This window comes from Lonchura striata, chromosome 15 (assembly GCF_050655825.1).
Source record: "Lonchura striata isolate lonStrDom1 chromosome 15, ASM5065582v1, whole genome shotgun sequence".
Taxonomy (NCBI): domain Eukaryota; kingdom Metazoa; phylum Chordata; class Aves; order Passeriformes; family Estrildidae; genus Lonchura; species Lonchura striata.
In genome coordinates this window covers 6,187,524-6,214,851 of record NC_140717.1, presented here as the reverse complement: position 1 = coordinate 6,214,851, position 27,328 = coordinate 6,187,524, and the positions used below count along the sequence as shown (strand labels likewise).

Genomic DNA, 27,328 nt, shown 5'->3' with positions numbered 1-27,328 from the left:
TCCACCGCGGCCCCGTGTCGGTAGGCTGAGCACACAGGTGGTGCACTCAGGTGGGCCACGACCCCCAAACCATGCTGGGTCCTGCTTGCGGTGCAAAGGAACTGTCCGAGGGGCCCACGTGTGGGCAGGTGGGTCACCCCGCTGGGCAGGGGTGCTCACCTATCCGGCTCTGCCCTCGGAGGCACTGCGCTCCTTCCGGGGGAGCCTCGGGAGTCAGGCCTCCCCCACCGTCGCCCCCGGGACGCCGCCAACCTCGCCGTCCGCGCCGCCGGGGGCGAGGTCCCGCGGCTCCCGCCCGCTGCCGCGGTGGGGCTGCGGCCCGGCGGCCCCACCGCCGTGCCCGGGGCTGCCGGGCCCTGCACGCCGCCGCGCTGCGGGAGCGCCGCCCGCCGCCGCCCGCACCCCTCGGCTGCGCCGCTTCGCCTGCGGCGCGCCCCGGCCCGAGCCGGCCCCCGGCGGGGGGGAGGCCCCGGCTCACCTGGAGAGGCGGCGGCGCGGAGGGTGGGGGGGCAGAGCCCCGGAGGGGGAGACGGTGCCCGCCAGCCCCCGCCGGAGCGCCCCTGCCGCGGCCTTTGTCTGCGCTGTCACATGGGCCGCGGTGCGGGATTTAAGCGGGTCTCCGCAGGACATGCCGTGAGCGGCGCGCCGCAGCCCTGCCCGCAGCGGCAGCGCTCCGCCCGGCCGGGGATGCGGCTCTAGCGGCCCCGCGATGAGCGGCTCCTCCATGGCGAAGAGCGAGTCCCGCACTTCGCTGCTGAAGGCGGCGGGGAGCCGGCGGGCGGCGGGCGGCCAACCCCAGCCCCGCGGCAGCCGCGTCCGGGACGGCAAAGGACAAGGCGGGCAGATGGGGAGGGAGCTGAGCCAGGAGCAGCTCCCCGGGGAGCCCAGTGCCCGCAGGCCGCTCTGCCACCCAGGCGCCCAGGAGGACGGAGCGAGGGGCGCGGGGAAGCTGTCACATGGACGGGGGGAGACTCAGCCCGAGCCGGCGGAAGGAGGTCCAAGGAGAGGCGGCAGCAAGGAACCGGTGCGGACATCCAGGCAGCATCACCACCTCCCGCCGCACGCCAGCCACGGTCATCCCCAGGACCAGCATCAGCTCTCAGACAGGGATGGGGAGGAGGCAGAGGAGGACTTTTTCTTCAGTCACAGGCAGAGGTCCAGCAGAGAGTCCCTGAAGCTCTCGGAAGGCGCTTCACCTCTGTCCAAATCCAGCAGCAAGTGCTCCACCAAGTCCAGCGGCAGCGATCGGTCAGTGGAAGCGGATCCCCTCATCCAGCAGCTGCACCCCATGCTCAGCTCGGTCTTTGGCCAGGTAAGGGGCAAAGCGCCCCTCGCCACCCACCCCTCCCTCTCTTCCCACCCGCTTTCCCTCCGCGCCCCCTCCTCCTGCGGCTCACGGACCTTCGGCTCCTCGCTCCGGAGCCCCCCGCGCCCCCGGGCACAGCCCGCAGCTGTAAATGCACTGCTTCCTGGCCGCCCCTGCCGAACTTCTCCCGGCGCTGCGGCACGGCCGGGGGCGCTGCGGGGTCGGCCCCGAGGAGCGCTCCGCGCCGGGGACAGGGCGCGGGTCAGAACCCCCGGCGCCCGCCCGCCCCGCCGGGCGCTGCGGAGGGCGCTCTCGGTGGTGCTGACGGGGGAAGTGCGGTGCTTTTCCGGGGAAGTTGTGGCTCTGCCTGCTGAGGGTGAGAGTCAGAGAAGCGGGTTTTTAAAAGCTATTTACTTATTAGATTCCATCTCTCTGGCTCCCCGCCTTGCTTTGCTGTATTTGTTTACATCTCCTTATGGTACATTTCTGTACAATCAGCATATGAATCATTTCTGATGGCAGAAGCTGTCAGGAGAAGGTAGTGGGGAGGACGACAAAAAAAAAATCCTGACCCAATTCTGAAGCCTTCCCAGTCACTATGTTAGAATGGAACAGATGCTTTTGGTGTTTGCCAGCTCTTTTGGTACAAAGCTGTCGCTTTTAGCTGCTTTTGGTAGTGAAATTACCCAACACGGTTACCCTCTAAAAATGAAAAGGCAGAGGGAGACAAGCTTAAAATTTTCTTTTAGAGACATCTAGGGATGTTACTGGAAAATGTAATCTCTGGGAAGATTAATGTAACTGCAATCTTCCAGAAGCACAATTATAGGTATAAGCCAGTAGCCTGGGTGACTAAATTCCATCCAGCCCTGGAAATTATCAATTAAACCAGAATTATGATTTCTGGAGTTTGTTATCATTGAATCTTTTCTTTCTTTCTTGTCTTTCTCTCCTTTTTTCTCCTGCTTTTTTTTTTTTTTTAATGCGTGTTTGGGAGGCTTTGCAGTAAACCCATTCAGACTGAGATTATGGAGAGAATTAGAAAATTTTTTGTAATTGGGTGGAAGGAGGTGATACACCCGTATGCTTAATATGGGACTGTTGTCTATTTTTGTTCATCTTGACTTCTCCAGATAAAAATCAAAGCACATCTGTTCTCTCCAAAGCACAACACTTTTCCATCCTCACCGCCAGTCTGCTGTTTAGGAATTTTACAGTTGTGTTTAACTTAAAACAAGTATTACCCTCCCTGTGCCAATGGTGCATCCAAAGTCTAGATTAAAATTTTATTGTCACAATAATGAAAAAGCCTGGTTAGAAGATTGACGCTCAACCAGGTTACAGAAAGCCATATTCCAGCCCCAGGCTTTGAAATGCATGTTCTTGGCTCTGACTTACGCTGTAGTTCTGAGCGAAGTGAAGATGTATCCAAGAAAAGATTTTAAGTCTATGGAGCTGTATGTTCCCAAAGCATCAGAAATACAAACAAATTCATGCCAGGTCTCCCACTCATGGAAACCTCTCTGGTTTTGAGCTCAGTACTTACCTGAACAGCAGCTTTATTTTAGCTGCTCTGCTGCTCGCATCCCAGTGCCAAAAGACATTTCTGAAAGCTGTACATGTAGCAAAATTTACCTGTGGTGTTCAACAATCCCCTTTACTGGAATGAGAGCGATGCTATCCTAATTTTCACTTTTTCACTGAGTACATTGCACCAGTGCTTACACACACACACCAGCATCTTTCTTTTGGAGTGTAGTGTTATTTATTCCTTTTTCTCTCTGTATTCATCTCTTACTTGCTTTCTTTGAAGTAACTGTGACAGAATGAAAATTTAGTGGAGATTTTAGATCTGACTTTTAGGGCTGTAGTAGATCCCCCTGTACAGGGTCAAGATAGGGAACTATAATTGTTTATAATTTAGGGTACAAAAAGAGCTGGTTACATGAGATGCATGAAGATTTTTTGGTTTTTGGTTTTTGGGGTTTTTTTGTTTTGGTTTGTTTTGTTTGTTTTTTTTTATTTTGGTTTTTTTTGTAGTGATGTCACAATCCTGGGATGAATAAGGGCGCAGGGATAAGATGTGTGGAAATTCTGTCATGGTACAGAATTATACAAATTTTGTTTCTGTGAATGAAGAAATAAATGCTCAGCATTGTGTAAAAATGTGTGTGAAGGTTTGAAGCAGGCAAGGATTTACACCTGCAAGAGCCCAGTCTGCAGCCTAGGCTGTGGCAGGGTCATGGGTGCAGACATGTCCAGGGCTGCAATCTGAGGCTGCAGGTGCCGTAACACCAGTCTGCTCCCCATTGTGATTAGAAGACAGCAATGGCTCAGCAGATAATTCATTTAATATGAAAACTTCTTTCTAGCCCACACAGCCCACTGTGAAACAGTTAAAACAGTAATTTTGCAGTACATAGGAGGGGAGCACAGCGATGCATATCACAGCAGCAGAGCACTGTGGTCTAGCAGCACCAAGTATATCTTGTTCCAGCTCTACAGATGTGGAACATCATCTCTCTGTTCCACGGTGGTGCAGTGATGTGGTCGCAGATGCAGACACTACAGTAGTACAATCAGATACACAGAAAAGATTGCAGGGATGACTCCATGGAGAATGTCATTATTGCAGTAACAGCAAAAAGGAGCAGTTTCAGGACTAGAGGGTTGTGTCTGAGCGAGACAGATTTGTAGCTGTGCAGAAAAAAAGACAGAGTGAAGGAAGAAGCGCCGTGTTTATATAACCAGCACAGCAATATAGTGCACTGTGGGTGTGTACTCCAGGAGAATGCTAAGATACTGCCAGGATACAGGATGCAGTGATATTTTATTAATTAGGCTTATGCTATATTGGTGCAGTGATGTTCTAATACCATTAAGCAGTAATACTCTTTTAGGATATTTTACCATTTTGTAATTGAGTGGTACAGGAATTAACAAAAGCAGGGTAGTGTAATGATGCATTAAGTATAAGCCAGGATGTCATCTTAGCCTAATGACATGTTTGCACACCGGCTCGGCACAGCAGCTGCAGAGCACTCTGCTGTGGACTTTATGCTGGGTTGGGATGCAGTGCGTGCAGCTCCGAGTGTCTGGAGAACACAGCACTGACAACGCAGTGGTGTGGTAACGCAATCCTGGGGCAGAGCAGAGATGTGATACTGGTGCCATGTGGTAGGAGTTTGGCAGTGCACGGGTGTGATAAGTGTGGAGTGTTGTAGCCTGACAGAAGAGTTTAGCAGTCTACTGATGTAGTAATACAATATTTCAGACAAGAGCCATTCTGTACAGCAGTGATCACTTCTGGTGTGATATTTGCAAAGGGCTGCGCTGATCTGACAGCACCATCCCGCTGTAGCAGAAGGCAGCAAATGAAGTATTACCACCATGCCACAGTTTTTGGAAGCACAGCTGAGTTAGCAAGAGGACAACACCACAGACTTACCTGGTGACAGTGAAGTGTGAGTATGGGCTGTTTTTATGCGGGACAGTGGGACAGTAGTGTCTTAAAGTGGTCTTACAGTGGTAGAAGCTCAGTGCAGTGTGAGAGCAGTGCTGTAACTCTCAGGTGTAGCTGGCAAGGGATGTGTGTATGATAATGCAGCAAAGTGGGAAAGAACAGGGAGCACAAGGAAGATGTTTCATGTAATTTTGGCTTGATAGGATAGTGTTGGAGTGGCCACGTGGCAAAAGTGAGTTGTGAAGCATAAAGGAGCATGCTTATTACCCCTGCAGAGCAGAAGAGCATGAGGGTCCTGTAAGTGTCTCTAGTGTGGCTACAGATGACAGTTCAGCAGGACGTTTGACCTTACCTCGGCAGGGAGACCAAGCTTCCTAAGCCTAGTAGGAGTCAGGCGAAGGGACTTGGCCGGAGTTCGAGAGTAAGGCTCAGCAGGACATTCGACACAGAAGAGGAGTAGTGACCCCTCAGCAGCTGGGATGGCTGTGAGGTGACAGCCTGGCAGTAAGACACAGTTTGTTAGCATCACAACAGTAACAACAGCAGCACAGAGACCGGGACAGCAGTGCGGTGGCAGCAGGACTGCAGTGCAAGTTTTGTGGCATTCCTGGGGCAGCCGTGATGTGGCTGCAATGCCCACGGTGCAGCAGCCGCTTGGCACCTGGCTCACCACGGCTCTGTACAGGGACTGCGGCACAGACAGACACCGGTTCTCATCGCCTCGTTCCTCCTGTGCCTCAGCGCTGGGCTAGCTGGCACCTTCGAGAAGATCTTTTTCCGGGCATTTGCTATGCAATATTAATTTGTAAGCGATCCTGCCATGTGAGACCTGAACGTTTTCAGAGCCGTTTAGCTTTCACACCTACTTGACTGTTAAATTTTTCAGTGAAGTGATTCCCCAACAGTTTTCTGTCAATTGCCTCTGGTAGCATGGGGATCAAAGGGGTCAAACAATTGCTGTAGAGAATCATGAAATATTTACAGGGTTCTGCTGTTAGCACTCTGGCCAAAGGAGCTTTTGTATTTCTATTTGTACAGGAAGTTTAAAGCCTCTCCTGCACCATCTCCCATTCCTGATTTATTGTCAGTGTCCAAATTACCATTAAAATAGGGAAGGAATCATTCTGCATTTCCTGTGAAATTTTCCTTTTATTTTCCTGCTCCATCCCCCTTTATTCTTGAGCTTTACATCTTAACACATTTTAACGTACCTTACAGAAAACTGGGATGGCAGAAGTGGCCCCATTTTGAGACAGGAGGTGACCCCAGGCTGCCTGTGTGGAAAGCATGTCAAGAACTTTCTCCTCTGATCAGCCGAGAGCGTGTAGGGAGAAGATGCCTTGTTCAGCCTCTCACCTTTCTGGTCTTCTCATCTGCCAGATAACTGTTCCCTTCAGTGTCTTTGACTTCAGCTGATTATAACAGGCATTTTGCCCAAGAGCAGTCACTGCATCAGGACCATTCTTGGAGATCCACCCGTGGAGATGCAGGAAGCCCTGGCCAGTCCTGCTAGGGTAGAGTGGCTCCTGGCTTAGTAATGGGAGTTTTCAGCTGGCCCTGTGTATTAGCAAGGGAGGCTGTGCCGTCTTGGGCTGCCCTGGAGCAGTGACGCCAGCAATAGAAACTTTCAGGTGTCACGTTGTGGGGTGGCGAGGTGAAGGTGAAAGGCCTGGGTTTCCAGGTGCTCATGTGCTGTGTTGTGCCTGTAAGGCAGGTGAAGCAGTGGCATGTCAGGGCTCGTGACAAACTGAGACAGTCTCTAACTACACTGCTCATTAACACTGTTAAATCAGCACAGTAATTTGGGGTGAACAGACTTCTGGCTTAGCATGACTGACCGCCGAAGTGATGCTGGTCCCGTGGCACCGTCTTGGCTCGCGTGGAGTATGGAGCGTGAGTGAACATTAGGAGGCAGAAAAAACCCGGAGAAATGCCGTATCCTGCACCGACTATTCCTCCGTGTCTTATGGCACCTCTAAAGGCTCATACCGGCCCCAAAAGGGTCCCTGAGGGCGCAGGCGGAGAGGGGAGGGAGTCCCCATGGCCGCAGGAGGCACTCCCGCGGACAGCAGCATTCCCTGCGCTGCTGCCCGTCTCGCCGGGGCTCCCGGGATCGGCGCTGCGGGCGGCCTGTCCCGCACGCACTCCGCCGCGGGGCGCCGGGACAGCGGGGCTGCGGCAGCCCCGGCGCGCCCCCGCGCGGCCCCGCCGCCTCGGCCCGGGGCCCTTCCCCGCCCGGCGGAGCCGCCTTGACACGGACCCGCCGCGCTCTGGGCTCCCGGGGCACCCTGTCCCTGGGCCGCCCGTGAGTGTGTCAGACCCGGGGGGAGCCCCGCTGTTGCCGTGAAGAAGGCGAGAGCCGCTCCCAGCTGCGTATTCACAGGGGTCTGGAGGGCCCGTACAGCTTGCGTGCTTCCATCCCTGCATGATTTGCCACAGCCCATGTCCATGCATGTAGACTGACATAAAAAGCCTTCATATACATGTCTTGTCTATGTACACACAGCCTGCTCGTGCAGTCTCTGCTAAATCTTCTGTGTGGCTACACAACCACCTCTGCACACGCTTATGCATTCCTGTGCTTAAAACATCGCTCAGCGTTTGTGTGCACACCTGCCTGCTGACACCTGGCACACCTTCCAAGGTAGGTCTAATGTTTTTACATGTAATGAACTCAGACACAGAGAAACACTGTTCCACTTGAGCCTATCCACTCAGTTTCCCCTTTGCTCAGCTTGGAGAAAAGTTCATCACATTTATTGCTTGTAAAGAGCTTGAGGGATGTGAGCCAGACATACAAAATCACTAAGGGGCTATGCATAAGCCTCCTTCCTGCAGTCGGTCTGCCAGCAAACATTAATCTTTGTCAGTGATTTACTTTTTAAACAAATCTGTTTTAAAAGGCTATAGAAAGACATCAAAATAAAACTAAGCTAAAAGAGCAGTCATTAAATATTCTGTTCATGAAATATACAGCAAGTATGATCTAATGCACTGAAATACACAAACCTTCTGGTTAGATTCAGTTTATCTTTGGAGAGGAGAAAAAAGCTTTCAGTAATAAATTAATCATCATTTATATAAGTCCACTGTCCATTTTGTTAAGCTTTACCACCTTGATTTTTATTTCATGCAATCCTCAGTTTCAACACAATGTCAGGGAAGTTTAGCTTTAGATGTAGTGGCTGGGCTGCGGATTGTCAGCAGAATTAGCTGTGATTCTTTGTAGCATTCCAGCTTCAGTAACTGTTTTTCCCTGATGCGTCCATGAGTGGTATTGATTTCCAATAACAAGCAGCTATATGGTATGCATTCAGTAAAAGATGCCTAGCTAACTTTGGGCTCCATTTCAATAATCCTCTGACATTCCTGTGACCTTAGAGAGCAGCAGCAGTGTCCATGAACCTGAGTAATCCCTCAATCAAATGCCCCACTTAAAGGTAAAGAGCTGTCCTATCTATGGTCATATTTAGATTTTTAGTAGCTTTCTACACCAGCATAAGACCATGAACTCAATGCTATCCATTAATTAAGACATTAGCAATATTCTAATATTTCTTCCACCCATTCTTCCCCTAGAGCACTTTGCATCTTGCAACCATCTGTGGAAGAAATACACAGCATTGTTTCATCCCACTGAGACAAAACACATTCTCTGCACTTGGAAGGAAACAGGCAACTGTGTAACGTTGGGAAGCATCATGTCACAACAGCTGAAGGCAGGAAGTAGAAAAACACCAGCAACCTCAATGTATTCTGCTGAAAAAAGACACAAAGGGTTAGATACTTTGGGACCAGCTGTGTTGAGATATAGTCAGAGACCTGGGATACACAGTTTGGCCCTTTTAAAGGTGCTGTCAGGTCCTTACTCAAATTAGAAGAGAGAGGCATATCTCCGTTTTAGGGTGGCAAATCTCACTTAATGCTGCAAGGTTGGTTTGGAGTATTTGGTTGATATTGGTTTCCAGGCTTCTGCTCATCTGATGATCAGCCATGTTTTCAGTAGCACCTCAGTGTGCTAGCTAAATAGTGACCCCTTGTCCCTCTTATTTCCAAAGAGATGAGAGAGCTGGGCAGAATTAGCTGCTTTTGCAGTAGTCACATTTGGACAGAGTGCAACAAAATTCCTATATTCTGTAGCAAAGACAAGGAACCACGTAAGGTTTATTTTAAACAACCTCTGTGCTCCACATACACGACAAATCTTCACAGCAGCTTCTGAGCTGTCAAGTTTGTACTTGTCTTTTTGTAGCCCATTGATGATCTTTAGCATCATGATCAGCAAATATCCACAGTACATTGTGGTCTGGCCAATGCATCTCCTGCGTAGGAACTTGGAAGTTGGGCTAATGCAAAATACTTGTATCAGATCTGCAGGGAAGGTGTCAGGAGAAAGCACGTTCCCATCTATTTTCATCTAATGCAGAATGAAAGCCAGCTATTTACAGACAGAGCGGTTCTAAACAGAAGCTGACAGGCAGTCCAGGCTTTGTTACCTTGAGAGGGATAGAAAATATCCATGGTCTTTTTAATAAACATTCTGTTGTTTGTGATTGATTATGATCCAATTGCTCTAATGGAGGAGAATATTATGCACAGCATGAGTCAGCAACACTTTCCTCCTAGAACAGCTGATACCAGAGAAAGTTCCCAAACTCTCTGCAGAATTCCTCTCCCTAGATGAGAACCTGGACTGCATCCACTGCTACCTGCTCATGCCTCCCCTTGAGATGGACCTGTACTTGTCTGACTGGCATATGGAACCATCCAAAGTTCATTTGAGTTTAGAAAACACAACTCAAGGTGCAGCAAAAGCACTTGGGAGCTGATGCAGAAGAAGAAACTGAAATCAGTCACAGAAGTTCATAGTGCCAGTGCATGTTCAGTGGTTGGGAGCTTCAAAATGAGGTCCTTGACTGAACTGGCAACAGGAGGATGTTGCCTAATCCAAATGGCTCATCTGAGTTCATTCAGTAAACAAGACAGTTTCTGTAAAACTGTATGTTCCTGTAAAATAGAGACCTGTAGCCACCAGATAAAGGGTTATTGGAAGCAGATTTGAAAGCTACTAATCCATGTGTGCACTCTCCACTCTGTCATAGTAAAAAGTACAACAAAAATACCTGCCTTGTTAGGATAAAAAAGTAAGGGGATTATTTTAATATAGTAAATTTTTGAAGCAATTAATGGGCTTTTGATAGAACTATGGAATTCAGTGAAAAGGTACTAGGAAAGAGTTTTCCTGCTTTACTATACAATGCCATTACCTACTGACATTGCCCTGTAGCAGTATTTATGTTGTGTTGAGAACAATGATGTAATGTTCCAGCACATGAAGGACTGTGCACTGAAACAGGCCTAGCATCTGAACAATCCCCATACAAATCCATACTTCCACTGAAAATTTTTGCCAAGCAAAGCTACAGTTTGATAAGCAATTACATGCTTTGGGTTGATTTTGTTCTTTCTGTTGTGTCTGTTGGATATTTGCTGCCACTGGATAAAGCTTCTGGCACCTGCCAAGTGATTGGCTATGAGGAGTTCCAACATTTTCCTATGAAATGAGCATTTCTGCCAAAGGTGCCAGCCTAAAGCACAGCACTGCTGCTTTTTAAAGTATCCAGACATATTAAACCACCTAAATAATTCCATGTTCAATGCCAAGTCAGCCAGCCTTCTCCCTTCCATGTGCTCAGGTCAGTCAGTGTGCCAAATGCTTCTTTCCCATGAGCTGACACCTTGCTCTGTGCCGAGCTGCATCCCTTGAGGTCTCTGCTCTCCACCTTGGGCCTCGGGAGAATGGGAGGGATGCATGAACAGCAGCAAGACCTGCATTTCACAAAGTTCTTACAGATTTTTAGAAAGTTTACAACAGAGACACAGACCTTAAAAGAACAGTGTGATTGCCACAAAGAACAGTGTGGGAAAACCAGTATACATGCGTGTGCAGCCCTCCCACATGCATACTGACTACCCCAGATATAGGCATACCCACAGATCAGCACCTACACAGAAATGTTTCTGACACACATATTCTCAGCATCTTATTCTCTTACAGCAGCATCAGTTGGAGGAAGGGAGAAAATATGCTCCTTCTTAACCTAATCTTCTGATGACCTTTCTGCCAACTCCACTTTCCTTGCCTATCTTTAAGCTACCTGTGATGGTGATGGGAACAAGATCCCACTATAGAAAGATTTTCCTCCTCAGAGCTCAGCAGGGGCTGTCTGCTAGATTGTGGTGTCCTGCCCAGTTGCTCTTAAGACAGTCAGGGTAAATAAGGAGATAAAAAATTGTTTATGATTGCATCTCTTGGGCCTCTTGCAGCTCCACTAAAGTTCTTACAGAGTTGAAGGATTGTGACTGTTCTCCAAACCTGGTGCACATGGGCTCCTATTCCCTCTTCCCTTCCTGCCAAGCCTGGCAGGAGGTCTCAGCCCTCTCACTCTGCCCTGCACATTTCCTACCACTGCCTGTAACTGTAGGGAAAAAAGCTGGAGAGTAGGCAAACACAGCAATGGCTGTAGCTAGCTCTGAATGCTCTGGTACAAGACAGTATTTAGAGAGTCACCATCTCGTTGAGAGGCTTTTAGAGCTCAGTAAGACACACTCCACAGCTGTATTCCAAAGCTATCCCACAATAGTCTGGGAACTGTGATGGATTTTTCTGGCAGGAGGTGTCTGACTCCTTTCTTCACCTCCCTCTCTCTGGGCAATGTGGGAGATGGGCACTTCTCAGTTGCAGGGTGTTCCTGGCCTCTGTGCTTCCTGTCAGGGAGAAAGATTCATTAGCAGCAGAAAGGCAATTCTCTCTCCTTTCTGCTCTGGAATTGAAGTCATTTGTCTCAGGAAGGAGCCCAGGCACTTCACTCGATGTGTGGCAGCTTCTGCTCAAGGGACACAAGCACTTCGTCAATAAACAAGGAGCCTGGGGGATGGCTCCAGATGACAGAGGACATTATTAATGACTGGCACTTTGTCAGAGGGTAGATCAGCCTCCCATTAGCTGCCTTAAGAGGGGAAAGAGAAATAGGTCTAAAGATGGAACCCTGAGAGCAGTTGGGAGTTTCAGCATCCTTCTGCAAAGACCACACTGCAAGGCCCAGGGCTGGCACAGCCCCCAGGGAGTGACTGTATTTTTCCTCAGCATCTCCTGCAACAGCAGGAGACAGGCCCAGCTCTGGAAGAGTTTTGCTTTCCACCCTAGCATGGGTGGGCTCTGTTATGGACGTCTTCCCCTCTGTCCCACTCTCAGTCAGCCCTGGGTACAAGGGGTGTCTTCCAGCATGTCCTGCTGCAGTTTCATGTTTTGGAGAGCCTGTGGACCTTTGTGGAGCTCCTACCAACATCATTTAATAAAGAAGGCATTGAGGGAATCTGAGAGGAGGCTGTCCCACTGTCTTCACTCTTGGGAAGCTGTTAGTAAAAGGAAGAGCATTAAACTCCATTCCCTATGGCCATGCACTTCTGTCTGTGACTAACTGGAGAAGCTGTGGACTTTTGTCATACTTAGACTCTTAGACTCATCTCCTTAGGTGGAAGAAGCCTCTAAGCTCTAAAGCAACTGTTGAGTCACCTTAGAATCATACTTAATTTGCCACAGCACCATCAGGGTGGAAGGAGAAATCCGTGCTTTGTTTTGACATTGGCAGTTCATCCTTCTCTGTCCTACAGCCCTAGAGCTGCCAGGAGAGTGAATCCTTGGCTCCTTCACAAAAAGCATGTGGTGCAAGTACTCAGCCTGTGGAGCAGGTCTTTGTAGAAGCTTTTGTTTGGAACCACACTTGCAAACAAAGATGTGAAATCTTTCAGCCCAACACCCGAGTGTCCAACCAGCCTGCTGAAAAACAGGGTGTAAGATCAGTGTCATCCTGGTCTCCAAGGTGTTTGAAGGAAGTAGCTCTTCATACTTCTTATCACAGTGGAGTTGCAGCTGTGGTGCCTTCACAGCTAAAGGTGCATTCACTGTCCTGCTCAGATACTATTGCCTGAGTGCAATTATGTGGTTTTTATGCAATTTAAATCTCTTCAGACTGAATGTTTTTATGCTCAGCCTGAGATCAGGAGAAAATATACTGGGGACTCATCCCTTTTCTTTCAGAGATTATTCTACACTACAGGCATAAAGTCCAAAGTTTAGAGCCACCTCTAGGCTCAGGTGCCTCTGATTTATTCCAGGACTTGGGCTCTTGAAAATGAAATTAATGGATCTCACATCAAATTTCTTTGATTCACATTATCTTACCTGTTTAGATTTAAGAGTCAGGTCTGAGCCCATCTTCGGCAGACTTGTGTGGGTTAAACTGACAATTGATTTTTACTTGCAGAAAGCTGGAGAAACTTTACTGCAAGAGTGGCTCAACGTCTCTCCCTTGTGGTTAAATATTACTGTCCTGGGGCTGAGAGTGTTGTAGCGTCCCAGGACAGTTGTCTCCAGGCTTGCTTCCACTGTGACAGAAAAAAAATCAGACACTTCTAGCTCTGCTGGTATTTATAAGCTGAAACAGGTCTCACCCAAGTAAATTTCTGCTCCGAAACAAGCTCTGGTCTGCTCCAAGCCCCTAAGTGGATTGCCTTCTGGCCAGCCTAGCGCTGTGGTGATTGAAAAGCTGAGAAGAGTTAGAAGGGGGGTGGGTAGGGATGCAGTGTTCAGAGGCTGTGTGGACCCAAACTAGCTAGATTCACGGAACTCATCACTGAAATCACTTCTTGCATTGCCTCTCTGTTTTAATTCTCCCTGAAACAGCCCTCTCCTATGAGCGAAACAATCTTGCCTGCAGATTGAGGGGGGTGGGAGGGATTTGAACATTAATCTGATGTAGATTATACATCCGCCTCCCTCTCTCCCCCCTTCTCACTCACTCTCTCTCTCCCTCTCTCTCCCTCTCTTTCTGTCTGTTTCTCTCCCCTCCCTCTCCTTCCTGCTTCATCTCTTCAAGAAAGTGAACATAAAGTAAAATACGGAGAGAGAGAGGCAGAGAGAGAAAAAGCTCCCTGAAGAGGGAAAGCCCCAGCAGCCAGTAGCTGTTTGGATTTGCCTGGTGCTGCCTTTCTTGCTTTGCTCCCAAGGAATACCTTTAATGGGATCAATTGCTTCAGTTCCTTTATAACCAAGTCCACCGGAAAGGCAGCCTCAACATATTATGGGCAACTGTGTGAAGTCTCCTCTGAGAAACCTCTCTAAAAAGGTATGTTCCCGGAATCAAAATGCGCTGTGCATTTCCAGCCCTGCTTCTTGGGATGGGTGACATTGTGGGCAGATGAGAATGGGAGGTGGGAGAAACACAGAGATGAGTATGAAGGATTCAGTTTCTTCACCAGACTTTTTCTGTAAGAGCTGCTCATGCAAGTGCAGCCAGTAGAGCCCAGGATGCTGAGAGCCATAATATGTATAAATAAATGTGTGTGTAGGCTTGTGTCCTGCTCACTGTGTGTGTACAGCTCTCCTCTGGGTACTTGCAAACATGTGCTTGTTGATGTGCACAGTGTGCTGACACACTTCTGTCAGGGCATCTTGATGTGTGGGTGTATGTGTGAGCTTGTGCGTGTGCACGTGCTTTGGCTGAGAGTTACCTGCTTGAGTAATCACGTGTGTCATGGGTGTAGGGACATTTATGCATGTGTAGTGAAGGGTCACGAGTCTGCACAAGTTGCCATTGCTGTGTAAGAGTATGCACACCTATGGGCCCATCTGAGGTACATGTGTGTCCTTAGCTCTTTACATCTCTGCATGGCATCCCGAGTGCCTGAGCAGGTTTGCTCTGAGTGCAGAAGTGGAGCATTTCTGTCTATCACACACATGCCCTTGCTTGTATGGTGCTGTGTGTGCTCACCTGCTGGTGCATGTCCTCACAGAAGTCTGTGTGTAGACATGCACATGTTTTTATGCCTGTCCATCCTTGCATATGAAACAATTTGGTTTTTTGGTATGTGTTTGGATACAGAAGCATGTTCTTCTCTCTGTTCTGCTCGTCCATGCATCTGCTTGTGAGTGGATACACTGTGTGTTTGTGCATCATGTTGCACATCAGTGTGGCCCGTGTGTCTACATGCTTGGGCCCAGCTGGACTTCATCTGCGAGCTGCCACGTGTTCTGTTAGGATTCAGCCCACAGTCTATTCTGCTGAGGTTTTGCAGTGGTCCTGGGGCAAACTAGATCCAGGAATAATTCTGCTGTTATGGACTGGGTTGAAATGAGAATGACATGCCCCAGAAACATTTTCTGTTTGACTGAGGAAGCTCTTACAGCACTGTGTACCTGTCAACCACACGGTTCTCACTTGGCATTGCTGCAAATCTAACAGCTCAGCAAAAAGCTATGTAGTTCATTCTCCATGATAAAGTTATGCTGATCATCCAAAGTATTGCAATGAGATGCTGCCTCTGTGGAGACCTTCACAACAGTGAAATGCCACTGCCATCAAGATGCTTTATCCAGGAGATCTTACCACCTGGGAAAGCTTCTCTGTGAGGGAGCTGTCTGGGAGAGGACCTCCATTGTGAAGTTTCTTTTGGCTGCATTTTGGCCTCTTCTGTATAGAAACACAATTTACTTGTTATCTTGGCTGCTGTAAAGAAAGCCAGTAATGGCACAGTGCTGCTGTGGGGGAGCTGGGGTACTTGATGAGGGAATTCATTACCAAGCAGTTAGGCATTGCTGAGACCAGACCTAGGTCAGGGTGACCTGCAGGGAGATGTAGAAATAGCTGAGGTTCACCCATATATTGCACATATGAAAAATGAACTTGGTTGCTTGTAGGTTGCCTTCAACTTGGAATAAAGGGAGTTGGCTGCAGCTGTACAAGGCGATTACAATTAAAGTCTGACAGGTAGCCAGGTTACTTGAATTGAAATAGATTCAAGAACCTGTAAATTGTGTTGTCAGTCTTTGAAGTAATTTATGGTTTTATTCCTAAAAGCTGCTTCGAATAACTCACTTTGTGCCCACTTACAAGGCCTGGGATGTCAGGACTGAAGATCAAAAGTTGTTGCAAAGCTGAATTAGAAAATTTCTCAGACATCAGTCTAGTGAGCTATGAAATAAGGCACTTATCCTGACAGGTCCTGGTACTCGGCCATTCTTTTCATCACAACACGCATGATAATAGTGGAGACTTTGCAGATCAGTCTTAATATTTCCCAGTTTCACTTGGCTGTTATATGATCCCAGTAGTTTTTCTCAGATTTTACTTTGAGCAAACTCATTTTGCTGAACTGTTAAAGAGGAGGGACTGCAGACAACTTGCATGGAAGCTGCTCTTAGAGTGACAGTCTGAACTCTTGAATACATTATTTCAACCCAAAATTTGGGGTTCACTCCCAGGCACCAGCTGGCTTGATCTAGGTATAGATGACACCAGATTACCTTGCTTGTTCAAGCTTTGACTCCCTGTCTTTTGCTGGAAGCTTCAGTTTCCTGTTGTCACGATGTTCCCGTAAGTGACTCTGGAAGCTATCCTGGCTGCTTTTCCCTCCAAGAGATACTGCAGTTGGGATTGAGGCCCCTCTTGGCTTGCTGTTCTGCAAAGTCCCTCTGACACTCAGGCCCAAAATGAAGTGAATCCTGATGTGCTTCTGCTGTGCAGAAATCAAAAGCTTTGACATCCAGGTCCCTCACTTTACCACACCTCTCCACCACTATGGTCGTCTCTAAATCAACCAGGTCTCTTCCCACTCCATAATCTGCTGGTCTGACACAGCCAAGAGCTGGACTTGTCCAGGGAGGTTAATGGTCCTTCACTAAGAAAGGACTGGGAAAGCCTGATCTCCCCAGTCCTATTCTTGCATTGTCTTTGTCATGCACACTGCTGTTTTCCCCTGTAACGGGTGGCTGATGTTTCTTTACCCCATACCAATATCACAGCTCCCTTGCCCTCTCTTCTGCGATGTAGAAGGAGCATGGTGAAGGGAACCTGAGTGGATATTTTCAGAAGAACCTGTAAGACTGCTGGCAGAGGGAACACTGAATTCCATAAATCCTGCCTGCAGTGACAGGGCAGGGCAGGGAGCCTTGCTGAGATGTTCACCTTGGTATTCTGGCACTGCAGCAGTTTGTCTGGTCACAGTCCTCAGTGGCTCAACTGTTTGTCAAACTGGCAACCTCTATTGAGACAGAAAAATAATGGGGTGACTATTATGAGGTACTGCTGTATAGCTTGGTAATAAACTATTGACTGGAAGTGTCAGCAAATGAGCATTTGGGGCTGTAGGGCTTTGCATCCTTCATGTGGCTTCACTGGAAGTAAACACAGAACTGATGTGGGGCATTTAAGGGATTAATATTATTTGGTATATTAAACTGAAAAATGTGCCAGGAAATAAAGCTGATAATTTTGAAAATATATTGTACTGATGTCACAAAGCTGTGTAGCTCAACACAGATGTCTTGACATTTAGCTGAGCTAGTAATATGCCATTTGTGGATGGATGCTCATCTTTTGGTTTTTTAAGGACAAATGTCCTAGGTGTCAGAAATAATCAGAGACCGATTCCTTTCTCAGCCACGACTGCAATGAAAATGCTTTTCTGCTTCATCATTTTCTTTCTCCCTGGCTTGCTTTTTGAGTTATTTTTGTTTTGATGCTTGATATTCACATGACATTATACATGAGCAGATTGGTGTAAGACTGTGTACAAAAAGGCAAATTACAAACCATGCATGCAATGTAATAGCACATGGCAGACACAGCAAGTAGATACAAAAGTCTCAGACAAGTATGAATGGGGGGTGTTTGTGTCTGGTCTTTTAGCCTGAAAATTTACCTCAGGCTTTCAGGAAAGGGTTAATAGAGACACTGACAAGTGACAGAGCTTCTCTGATCACCCCTGGGAGTACTGGCTGTAAAAGTAGAATCATTCCTGAAGAGAAATCTAATGTATGATTAATGTTTATTCTGTAAAACCAAGGGTCCTGTGGGTAGTGTTGGCTTTTTATAGCTGCATGGGAATATCAGGATAAGAGTTTTTTTGCAGAGCCAGGGAAATGCATTTCTATAAAAGGAAAGCAGCGCCTCCTTATAAAATCCAGTGCTGGATTCTGTTCTGGAGCCTTAGCTTAGCAGGACGTGTGCACTTAGAAAACGTGCAATTGCAAACACTCAAAAATGTCGTGCCCGTGTCTGATCTCCACTTTGGGACTTCAGTGATTAAAAGAGGCCAAGGCAATAAGTGCCTCAAACCGTGAGGATGTAACTAATTAGTAGCTGCACAAGGCAGCGTGAGCCTGCAGTTGGCAGGGCCACCTGATGCTGTAAATGGTCTTCTGAAAACGTGATAAAGTGTGTGATGCTGTGTTGCTGTGTTGCTGTGCCTGGCTTTGTGCAGGCTCTGCCTGGTCTCCTGGGGATGCCCTGGCCAAGCCGGCAGGTTGGTTTGCCCGGGGTACGGGCTGGCACACGTACTGTTAAGTCGGGATGTGCTTGTCCTTTGCAGCTCGTTCAAGGCAGTGTTAACTCGGGCTGATTGTGGGAGCGTGGCACTTTGGGCTGTGTCTGGGTAGATGTGAGCAGCGCTGAGAGTTTGATGTAATTTCAAAGAGAAATTCTCGTGGTTGGTTGTTCTTTCAGCTTTTGAAAGCGAACTCCTGGACTTACTGCTTCTGTACAAATCCTAATAAGCCGGGGGGGCGGGGGGACGCAGTGTGCACCAGATGAAAGAAATTTAGCAATTATGTCTCTGCGAGGCGGTTCAGTAAAACTTCAGAGGAACGAGATGGGGAGGTAACATCCTCTGTTGTGTTGTTTGCTTGCTGCTGGTTGGCTGGGAAGATCCGCCATGACGAGAAGACGAGCTATAAAGCTGTCCAGACGAGCGAAGAGGGGTCGTCGGCTGGCGAGTACCAGGGTCCGCTCATGGTGCTGGCCCAGAACTGCGCCGTCATGCACAACCTGCTGGGGCCAGCATGCATCTTCCTGAGGAAGGGCTTCGCAGAAAACAGGCAGCCTGTACGTAAGTTACACCCAGCGGGGCGAGACACGCACAAAGCCATGTGGACGCGAGTCGGGGATGCGGAGCCGCCCCCGTGCTCCGTCTGCGTGGAGCTCTGTAACTCCCAGCCCTGGATCTCGAGCATCCCGGCTCCAGCTCCAAGTGCAAATACAGTCACAGGCAAATGTCTAACCTGAAGGATGTGCACGTACCCTTGTGCCTAAATACCAAGAAAGGAGGATTCTAAACTTGCAGCTATGGAAAATAGATCCAAACCTACACTCGAGTAACCATAATATGAATTCAGGAAAAGAACTTCATGACTTGCATAATCATATGGACTTTTCCTGAGCCCAGTTCTTAAAGCTATTTTTCCAGCAAGACACCCATCTCTCATTCCCAGCTCAGATTAGCATTTAGAGCCTAAATTGCCAGTTAAATACAAATCAGGGCATCTGTATTGGGAACAAGCTGTCCATATTTGATACTGTTCCTACCAGTTCAAGGTGAGCACGCTAGTATCAGCAGATACAAGCAGACAGCTGCCTCCTCACAGATACCCAGACACAACCTCTTGTGCATTGGCATACCTAGCCTGGCACTGCATCAATCCCAGCCAGTTAAACTGAGGAACATCAGGCTATCCTTGTATTTGCAAATAGTGCCAGGCTACCAAATGTTATTACCCTCCCACACGGAGAGAGAGAAATAGCAAAACCACTTCATTCAGTCACTCCTATTGAAACTAGGTGTTCATATGCATCCGATGTATGTATTTGTATACAAACAATAAAAATATGTGCTTGTATGTATGCACCCCAATACTGTGTCTTTACAGGAACTAAAAGATATTTTTGCCCCCAAACATTCTACCTCTACAATAACATGAATTTAATGACAAACAGAATTTAATATGATTAACACACCTTTTATGGATATGTATGAGCGAATACGTGCATTGTCAGATATTCACCCAGTGCCTTGCATGTTCTTGTGCTGAAACAAAGCTCACCCCAATTGCCTCAGAACCAGAGGTTTATTGCCTCTGTAAGAAACCTGTGCTTTACTTGTGTGTTGATATGCTCATCTACAGCTGTAGGAGACATGTAGGTTTTTATTTTTGAAAACTCTGCTTCAACCTGCAACTCAAAAAAGAGTAATTATGTGTCATTATTGATCAAAAAAAGGCTTTTGTTCTTCCTAACCTTCAGCCATTAAGTGATCACACAGTCCCTGTGCCAGATCACTGAAACATGAAGCACACTCTTGCACAAGTACACTTGCTGACCTGCACAGAGCCACCTGTCACAGGAGATAGGTCCAGCTCCCTAGTGGACAGCTGGACAAGTGTCCATCCTGCTTAGGCCATGGAAGTTCCCTGTACCCTGAGAGGTCTCCAAAATAGGATTAGTGATGTCTCTAAGTACCCTGATGTAGAATAAGTGCATCTAATACATAGCTTTACTTTTACTGACTCTCTAGGCCGACAGGATTTCTTGTACATAGAACAGAAATAAATGAGGGTAAGACCATTAAGTATAATGGACTCTCTGGGGGTCACCTCTGCTCATATCTAGGATCTAAACTCTTGGAATAGTTTTGTTTCTTTTCTCATATATTTTCCGAAAACTTTAGAGAGATTCAGCACATTTTATCTCAAGCAATTTTACTCCTTAATAATTTTAGGGGATCTTTCAAATTTAAAACAGAAAACCTCTTCCTGATGTTAGTTATCACTTGAGTCAGATGTTTGGAGGGACATAAACCCTCCCCCTCCTTCTGCATTTGCAATCTCTGGCAAATGCAAATTCTTTGGTGTGCAAAATTAGAGCCAGTGCTGAAGCCCCCACTTCTGACAAGTGTCACTGATGTCAATTACAATGTGTTCTTCAGTGAGGGAGGAGGAGGAGGAGGATGGTCTTGTGAGGACTGTGCTGGAGGAGGGCCTGGATCCTACCCTGGCCACTCTCACAAGACAGCAGCTACCACGGGTGAGTCATGGCACCCTTTGCACCACGGCACTGGTGCTCACAGCCCTGCACCTGCTGTGCACCCAGCCACTATCTCCAGGGATCAGTGTTTGCAGTCTCTGGAATAAAGTGCACAAGGTGCTGGAACTTATCATGGGTGGTTTTCTTCTGTTATTTTGCCTAAGGTAGGAGGGCAATTATGCCTCCTGCATCCGGTCTGAGGAGTTTGAATTGTTTTATTACTTGGTATTGATGAAAGCAGAACAAATGGGATGACATGTTTGAAAATACCAGGTCTGTGAAGGATGAAACTGCAGAGCCAACACGCTCTGACAGTTCCATCCAGCACAGAGATGCCTCTGGGAAGGTTATGAGTGGCAAGCTGGTCATTTCTCTGGCACAGCCCACTTCTGCACAGACATAATCCAGTGTGCGTCCTAGTTTGCTATGCACTCTGAGCAGCTGCCATTAGAGTTTCCAGAGGAGCCTGTGGTTAAATAGCAAAGAATCATCCTTCTCAAATGGATCAAAGGCACCGTCTCTAGACACATGCGGTGATGCTGGAGGACACCTGGAAGGCAAGGAGAAACTCCTCACAGTTGAGAGGAAAAGCTGAGAGCAAGACGACAAAAGAGATCGCGTTTCCGTGTTTCCAAATTCTCAGATGTTTTGGATTTGCCTGGGAGCCATGAGATGAATTAGAAAGAGCATTTAAACCAGAAAGCAGTGCATTTCCATGCTCATATCTTCTTCCTGGTGCAGTGCTGGACTTTCCTATACTCTTATATCCTCCCCCTTCTTCAGAGAAATTCAAATTGGATGTTTGAAGTTGCAGTGTTTCCTGAACATGGTGAATCCTTGTCCTGTTTCATTTGTAGATGACCTTGATGATGGATATGTTGTGTGTCTGCCTTCATGACTGGTTTCAAAATGCTTGTATATGGAGTTGAGGCTGGAGGGAAGGGGGAAGTTACTACCTTTTTTTGGGGACAGATTGTAGGAGACATCACTGAGACATTGACTGTGAGAAACCTCATGACTGTTGCTGTCCTGCCAGAAGGACAGAGATCAAGCAGTGATCTGAGCAGATGATGGTCTAGACCTGCTGGTTACAAGGACTGCTTCCAGCTGCTTTGATCTGTGTGTGTCAGTGGGAGTGGCAGTAGAAATACAATCAGAGCTCCAGAGGAGATCATAACTGCTACAGGGACAGTCTCTGCTCCAGAACTTGGTGCTGGGGAATGATGAAGCAGCTTCATGAAGGTGCCAATAATACCATCAGTGGGGAGGCCATAAACCATGCTGTGTTGGTCCAGGTCTATTCTGTTCAGGGACCACCTGTCATCCCTCTGTCCACCAGATGAGAGGGAGAGGGGCTTGCAGAGAAATGTGTGCAGATTAACACCCCTCTCTTTGGGAAGGAAAGCTGGGAAGCCTTCCTAGGTAGATGGTATTAAACATGTCATCACCTTCTTGTTTCTTCTCTCACTTTCTGGCTTGTTCCAGAATCCTTTGTACCAACAAGTGCTATTTTGAAACTATGTTTGTGGTCAATGAATGTCTTTAACATAATGTGTTCTCTTTTTTCAGGATAGAGAACTGCGTCCAGAAGAAATTGAAGGTAAAATTTGTTGCTCCTTCTTTGTCCTCTTTCTCCCTGCCCAGTGAAAACCTATTGGGTGGCCCTTTCATGGTGATCCCCATGGGTTAAAATGATTTGGGGCAAATCAAGGGAGATGATTACTAGAATAATTCCTGGAAACCCCAGCAAAAGAAATAATGTATAAAATTGAAAGAGTTCTGACTGTGAAGGAATTTGCATCCATTCAATATTCTTCAGGGTGAGAGGATAAATAAGTAATGGGATATTGGCTGTGAGAGAACTGCTGTCCCTCCAGCTCCCAAGAAAATGTTGTGGAGCATGATACTATAATATGGCTCCAATGAAGCTGTCTTACCTGCTAATCCCCACAGTGAGAGGTATATAATAGATGCAGAGGGCAGAGGTAAATGTTGGAAAAACATACTAGTTGCAGTTGCTTTAGGGAGCACAGTTTAGCAATGAGAAGCATTTGTGACACTCATAGTCCAAGCAAGCTTTCCAGCCAGGAATGGGCCAGCAGCACTACTGACAGAAGGGCTTAACTTTGCTCCAGTCATTGCCTCATGTAGGGAGATCTGGTGGGAAAATACTGAGTATCTTAGAGAGTTTGGCTTCATAAAGTGCTGTTTATTCTGGGGAGTTTTCTTGGAAAAGGTCTTTCAAGCTGTCACTGACAATATTGTTCTTCCTTTCCTGCAGAATTAAGAGAAGCCTTTAAGGAGTTTGATAAAGACAAGGATGGGTTTATTAACTGCAGGGACCTGGGGAACTGCATGCGGACCATGGGCTACATGCCTACTGAGATGGAGCTAATAGAGCTATCCCAGCAGATCAACATGAACTGTGAGTAATACACACCCAGCTGTACCTGCCTGTTGCTGCTGCACCCTACATCATTGCCTCAGGCTCTCGGTCTCTGGCTGCCTCTTTTCTTTTGGATTTTTCCCCTCTTCTTTGGTTCTGATTTTCACTTCTTATCATCTCTCCTGTTTGTGGTCCCTAGAAGTCGATGCCTTTGTTTTTGCTTATCAAAGAAACTGTGTGGTCTGTACTGTATATGGGAACAGTGAGTGGAAGGGTTGTCCTTTCTTGCTTATGTTGTCAGGTGTAAAACTGCCCTTAATGTGTGCAGTCAGGCACTGGTGCACAGGTTCTGTGTGTTGTCACATTGAAGCTGCTGTCAGATGGTGTCGGATTGAAGAGCAAGCCTGGGAAGATGGGGATGCTTCATTTAGATGGGTGATGGATGGGCTGTTGGTCTGTGGTGGTTTTTTGTGTATCTGCTGTGTGCCTGGGGATAGGCCATGAGCGAGCTGTGCTGGCAGCATCAGATGGGAGCATCTGCTGCAGTCATGGAAAAATGTGACAAATGCATCTGATTCACTGTAACTGTGTTTGTGACCCTTGTCTTTCACCATCGTTTTTGTCAGCTCTCATCTGTGGCAGGGCAGGGTATCACCCTCAGCCATGTGGGGAGAAGCATATTTAATGTATGTTATTTCTGACATGGGATTATGTTAAAAGGACAAATTACTTGGTCAAGGAAAGGAGAACAGCTGTAACATATTCAACCAGTCACACACAAAAGCAGCTGATAACCCTGGCACACAAGTGCTTGGGAATTTGAGAGTGTTGCTGACAGCTCTCAGGGCACTAACAAGTAAAAGTACTAATACAATGAATAAACAGTTGGACATACATCAGCTGCTGTAATGGAGCAGGACTGCACCACTGCTGCAGGGCACTGCCCGGCTCTGCAGGAACATCATGCTGTGCCCTTGCTATGCCCTTTGGCACAGGCGCAGCAGAGTGTTGCTATAAGCACTAGAACGATCAAGCCTCTGATATGTACTATGTGATGCAATAAGGGTGTGACAGTCCATGGCAGCCTAGGATGGAATAGCTTGGGCTCATTCTGCCCAGCCCATAATGCAGAAAATACCTCTCCTTTTCCTTCCACTGTCCCACACCTTCTGTGCTTTGCTTCCTGAAGGGCCAAGTGCTCTCTGAGGCACACAGAAATGCAAAGTGAGTCCTGGTCTTGGCTAACTTATGGAATTCTTACACACAATCTTTCATCTTGTCCCAAGTGGGTGGCCATGTGGATTTTGAAGATTTTGTTGAGCTGATGGGACCAAAACTTCTAGCGGAGACTGCAGACATGATTGGTGTAAAAGAACTCCGTGATGCCTTCAGAGAGGTGAGTGATCTCTTGCGCGTGCCCCCAGAGAGGTGAGCAACACAAGACAGGATAGAGAGAAGACCCACTGGAGAAGAGAAGAGGAGGAGGAGAGAGCAGCACAGTGGAAGATCTAGAAAGAGCCCAGTCAGGCATGGAATAAGGGAAGAGCAGAGAATATTGCTAAGATAAGGGAACTCTTGAGGCAAGGAAAAGAAAAGAAAAGCTGGTGCAGACACAGCATTTGCAAGGATTTTCTGAGGAGAAAAGACAGACTGGATCCAAAAGACACTCAGAGAAGAAAAAGGAGGGACTTGGAAGGAATGGAGAAAATACAGGGCACTCAGGAGCAAGACAATACAAAAACCAATCCAGAGCAATATCTGTTTCCATTAACTGTATTTCCCCTGCTGGTATTTTTCATGTACTTGCAGTTTGACACCAATGGAGATGGGGAAATCAGCACCAGTGAGCTGCGAGAAGCCATGAAAAAACTTCTAGGGCAGCAGGTGGGTCACCGGGATATTGAAGAGATCATCCGGGACGTGGATTTGAATGGAGATGGGCGTGTTGATTTTGAAGGTGAGAAGGGATTGATGCTCACTGTCCATCTCTCCTGGTGTGAGTCAGTTTCAAATCAGAAGCTGAAGACTTGCATGCTCAGATCCCAGGGTTCTGAAATATGGAGAAAAAATAACTTTATTTTTTCAGTCAGATGAATTGTTCATTTGTGTATCATCTCTTGCTTCATCTCAGGTTCGATTGGATCTCCATAATTCTAGCATGATAAGAGATAAAATGGGATTTCCTTTCTTTAAATCTATTGCAAGAGCTGTGGGGTGGCTGAATTGCTTTGGAGAATGCATTGCACCTTCCATTTCCTCTGGCTCACCTTTGTTATATGGCTTTACAGAGAATTTGTTTCTGTGTCTTTATGCCAGAAGATGGTCACATGCTAGCTGTGCTCACTAAGGCTGCAGATATCTGATCCATAGGTGTCATGTTAAATCCTAGAGATAATTAATTTCTTCTCACACTTTTCATGCCAGAAGGTCTTTGAAAAATAAGAGTGGTTAGGCTACTATCCTAGCCATTAGCTGTGGCAGGAGCAATATTAATAGAGCCCAGGGTTTCTGGCAAGGAAGAAGCTGATATCAGACAGCTAAGAAGATGTAAGAGCTGGAAGGTGTGAGAGTGTGGCAGGCTGCTTTTTCCCCTGGTAGCAATCCAAATGTCCCTTTTGCAGTAAGGGTGAAGTACAGGAACTATAAAATTAAAGTAAAATTGACATAATTTTTTTGGCTCAGCTGTATTCCTGGGTCTCCTACATGACAAAGCATCTCAGTCCTCAGGATTACTGAAGCCTCTGAGGGCTTTGAAAATATTAGAATACCACCAGTGTTTTCGTAGAAAGTATCTGGTAGCTGTGGTTGTTCTAATGCACTGGCTAATTACAGACAGTAGCTCTCCTTGTTTCCCACAGCTAAATTATGTTAGACAGCTAAAATACATGAAATGCTATCCCAGTATCAATTTCTCTGTGAGTTACCACTTTAGTTGTCAAAGGACACTTCTATCAATGGAAAAGGAGAAGTCAAGGGGGTAATTTCCACTACCCTCCTCTTTACAGAGTCATTAGTTCTTCAGCAATTCAAGTGCAGAATGAAAACACATTTATATTTGATGGCATTTACACTCATTTTGAACAATTGCAATTGTCTTCAAAAACTGCAAGGTAGTCAAGAAATAGATCCAGGGTATCCTTACAGTTAACATGTATCTTTAAATACAAGAAGTCCCTTAAAGTGAACTTTTCTCTGCAAGAATGCCAGTATAGATACTGGCACAACTCTCATGCTTTCCCACTCTGGTATCTCTGTGAAGTGGCAAGTTTGCTAAGAAATCATACTGTGTTCCCAAAACTGTAAATCAAGGTTCCCTGAAGTTACAGTGAAGGGAGACAATGCTTGCTGTAGTGTTGCACAAAGAGTTGCTTGTGCAAACAAGACCGTAGGTGGCTGGGAAGGAGTCCAAGGCAATGAATTGACCTGTGGAGGGATCTTATCACCATATCTAATGCAAGGACTAAAGCCCATGTTGTGGGAGCTCTCAGGGCCAGTTTTGGAGCACACAGACTTTGCTGGCAGCCTGGGGACTCCCATTCTCACCCTGGCTGCTTGCTGTCTCCAGTGAATGAGAGCTGGGCTGGAGACCATGGATGCCTTCTGGTTCAGGGCTGTCTTGTGTTGTTGGTTGCAGAGTTTGTTCGCATGATGTCCCGTTGAAGATTATTCTCATCTAAAGAAGAATCAGCACCTTAGAGAGGGCAGAAGAGGACCTAGATGGAGCATCTAGCCCCGATGTTCCTACACGAAGGTTTATCGGCTGGCTGCAATTTGGACATTGCAAGATGACCTGCTGCTCCTCCCTCATGGTGGTCCCCATGCCCCTCCACCCTTTCACACTGTGAAAGACTTGCAACTTCCTACAACTGGAACCATTCCTTGAAGAAGATTGCAGGAAACTGCAGGGCCAGGACTTGCCATGATGCTTTCATGGAATATTTGCAACTTTAGACTCCTCCTCCCCAGCTTTATTCTCCCACCAGCTGCTGCAAAGCAAAAGCAGGAGAAATCCTCTTGGCTTGGTGGATGAGAGCAAAGCCATTGGGACTGGTGGCAGCCTCAGGGCGTGCTCTGCACTTCTGGGTTTCCCTTGGTGAACCGTATCTGTGTTTGCTGTCTCAGTGTGTGTCTTATCTGTGTGGAGTTATTTATGCTTCCCCAACACTTATTTGCACCTCCTGTGGTTATGTTTACCAAAAGTAAATTCAAATATATGTCTTGCAAGGGGAAAGTGATAAATATGCACGTTGAAATGA

General features: G+C 47.2%; 1 protein-coding gene across 3 annotated transcripts; it reads left to right on the top strand.

The window, feature by feature from the left end:
• The first annotated feature begins 490 nt into the window (after window positions 1-490).
• CABP1 (calcium binding protein 1) lies at window positions 491-27,328 on the top strand. Of its 3 annotated transcripts, XM_021549832.4 has the most exons (8): window positions 1,173-1,312; window positions 13,709-13,957; window positions 18,536-18,712; window positions 22,256-22,286; window positions 22,968-23,111; window positions 24,359-24,468; window positions 24,882-25,029; window positions 26,707-27,328. In XM_021549832.4, the coding sequence occupies exons 2-8, from the start codon at window positions 13,913-13,915 to the stop codon at window positions 26,730-26,732; spliced, it is 681 nt and encodes a 226-aa protein (XP_021405507.1). In that variant the 5' UTR covers window positions 1,173-1,312; window positions 13,709-13,912; the 3' UTR covers window positions 26,733-27,328. The 3 variants fall into 3 exon arrangements, with proteins under 3 accessions (XP_021405505.1, XP_021405506.1, XP_021405507.1); XM_021549830.4 differs by lacking the exon at window positions 13,709-13,957 and having other exon boundaries at window positions 491-1,312; XM_021549831.4 differs by lacking the exons at window positions 13,709-13,957; window positions 18,536-18,712 and having other exon boundaries at window positions 497-1,312.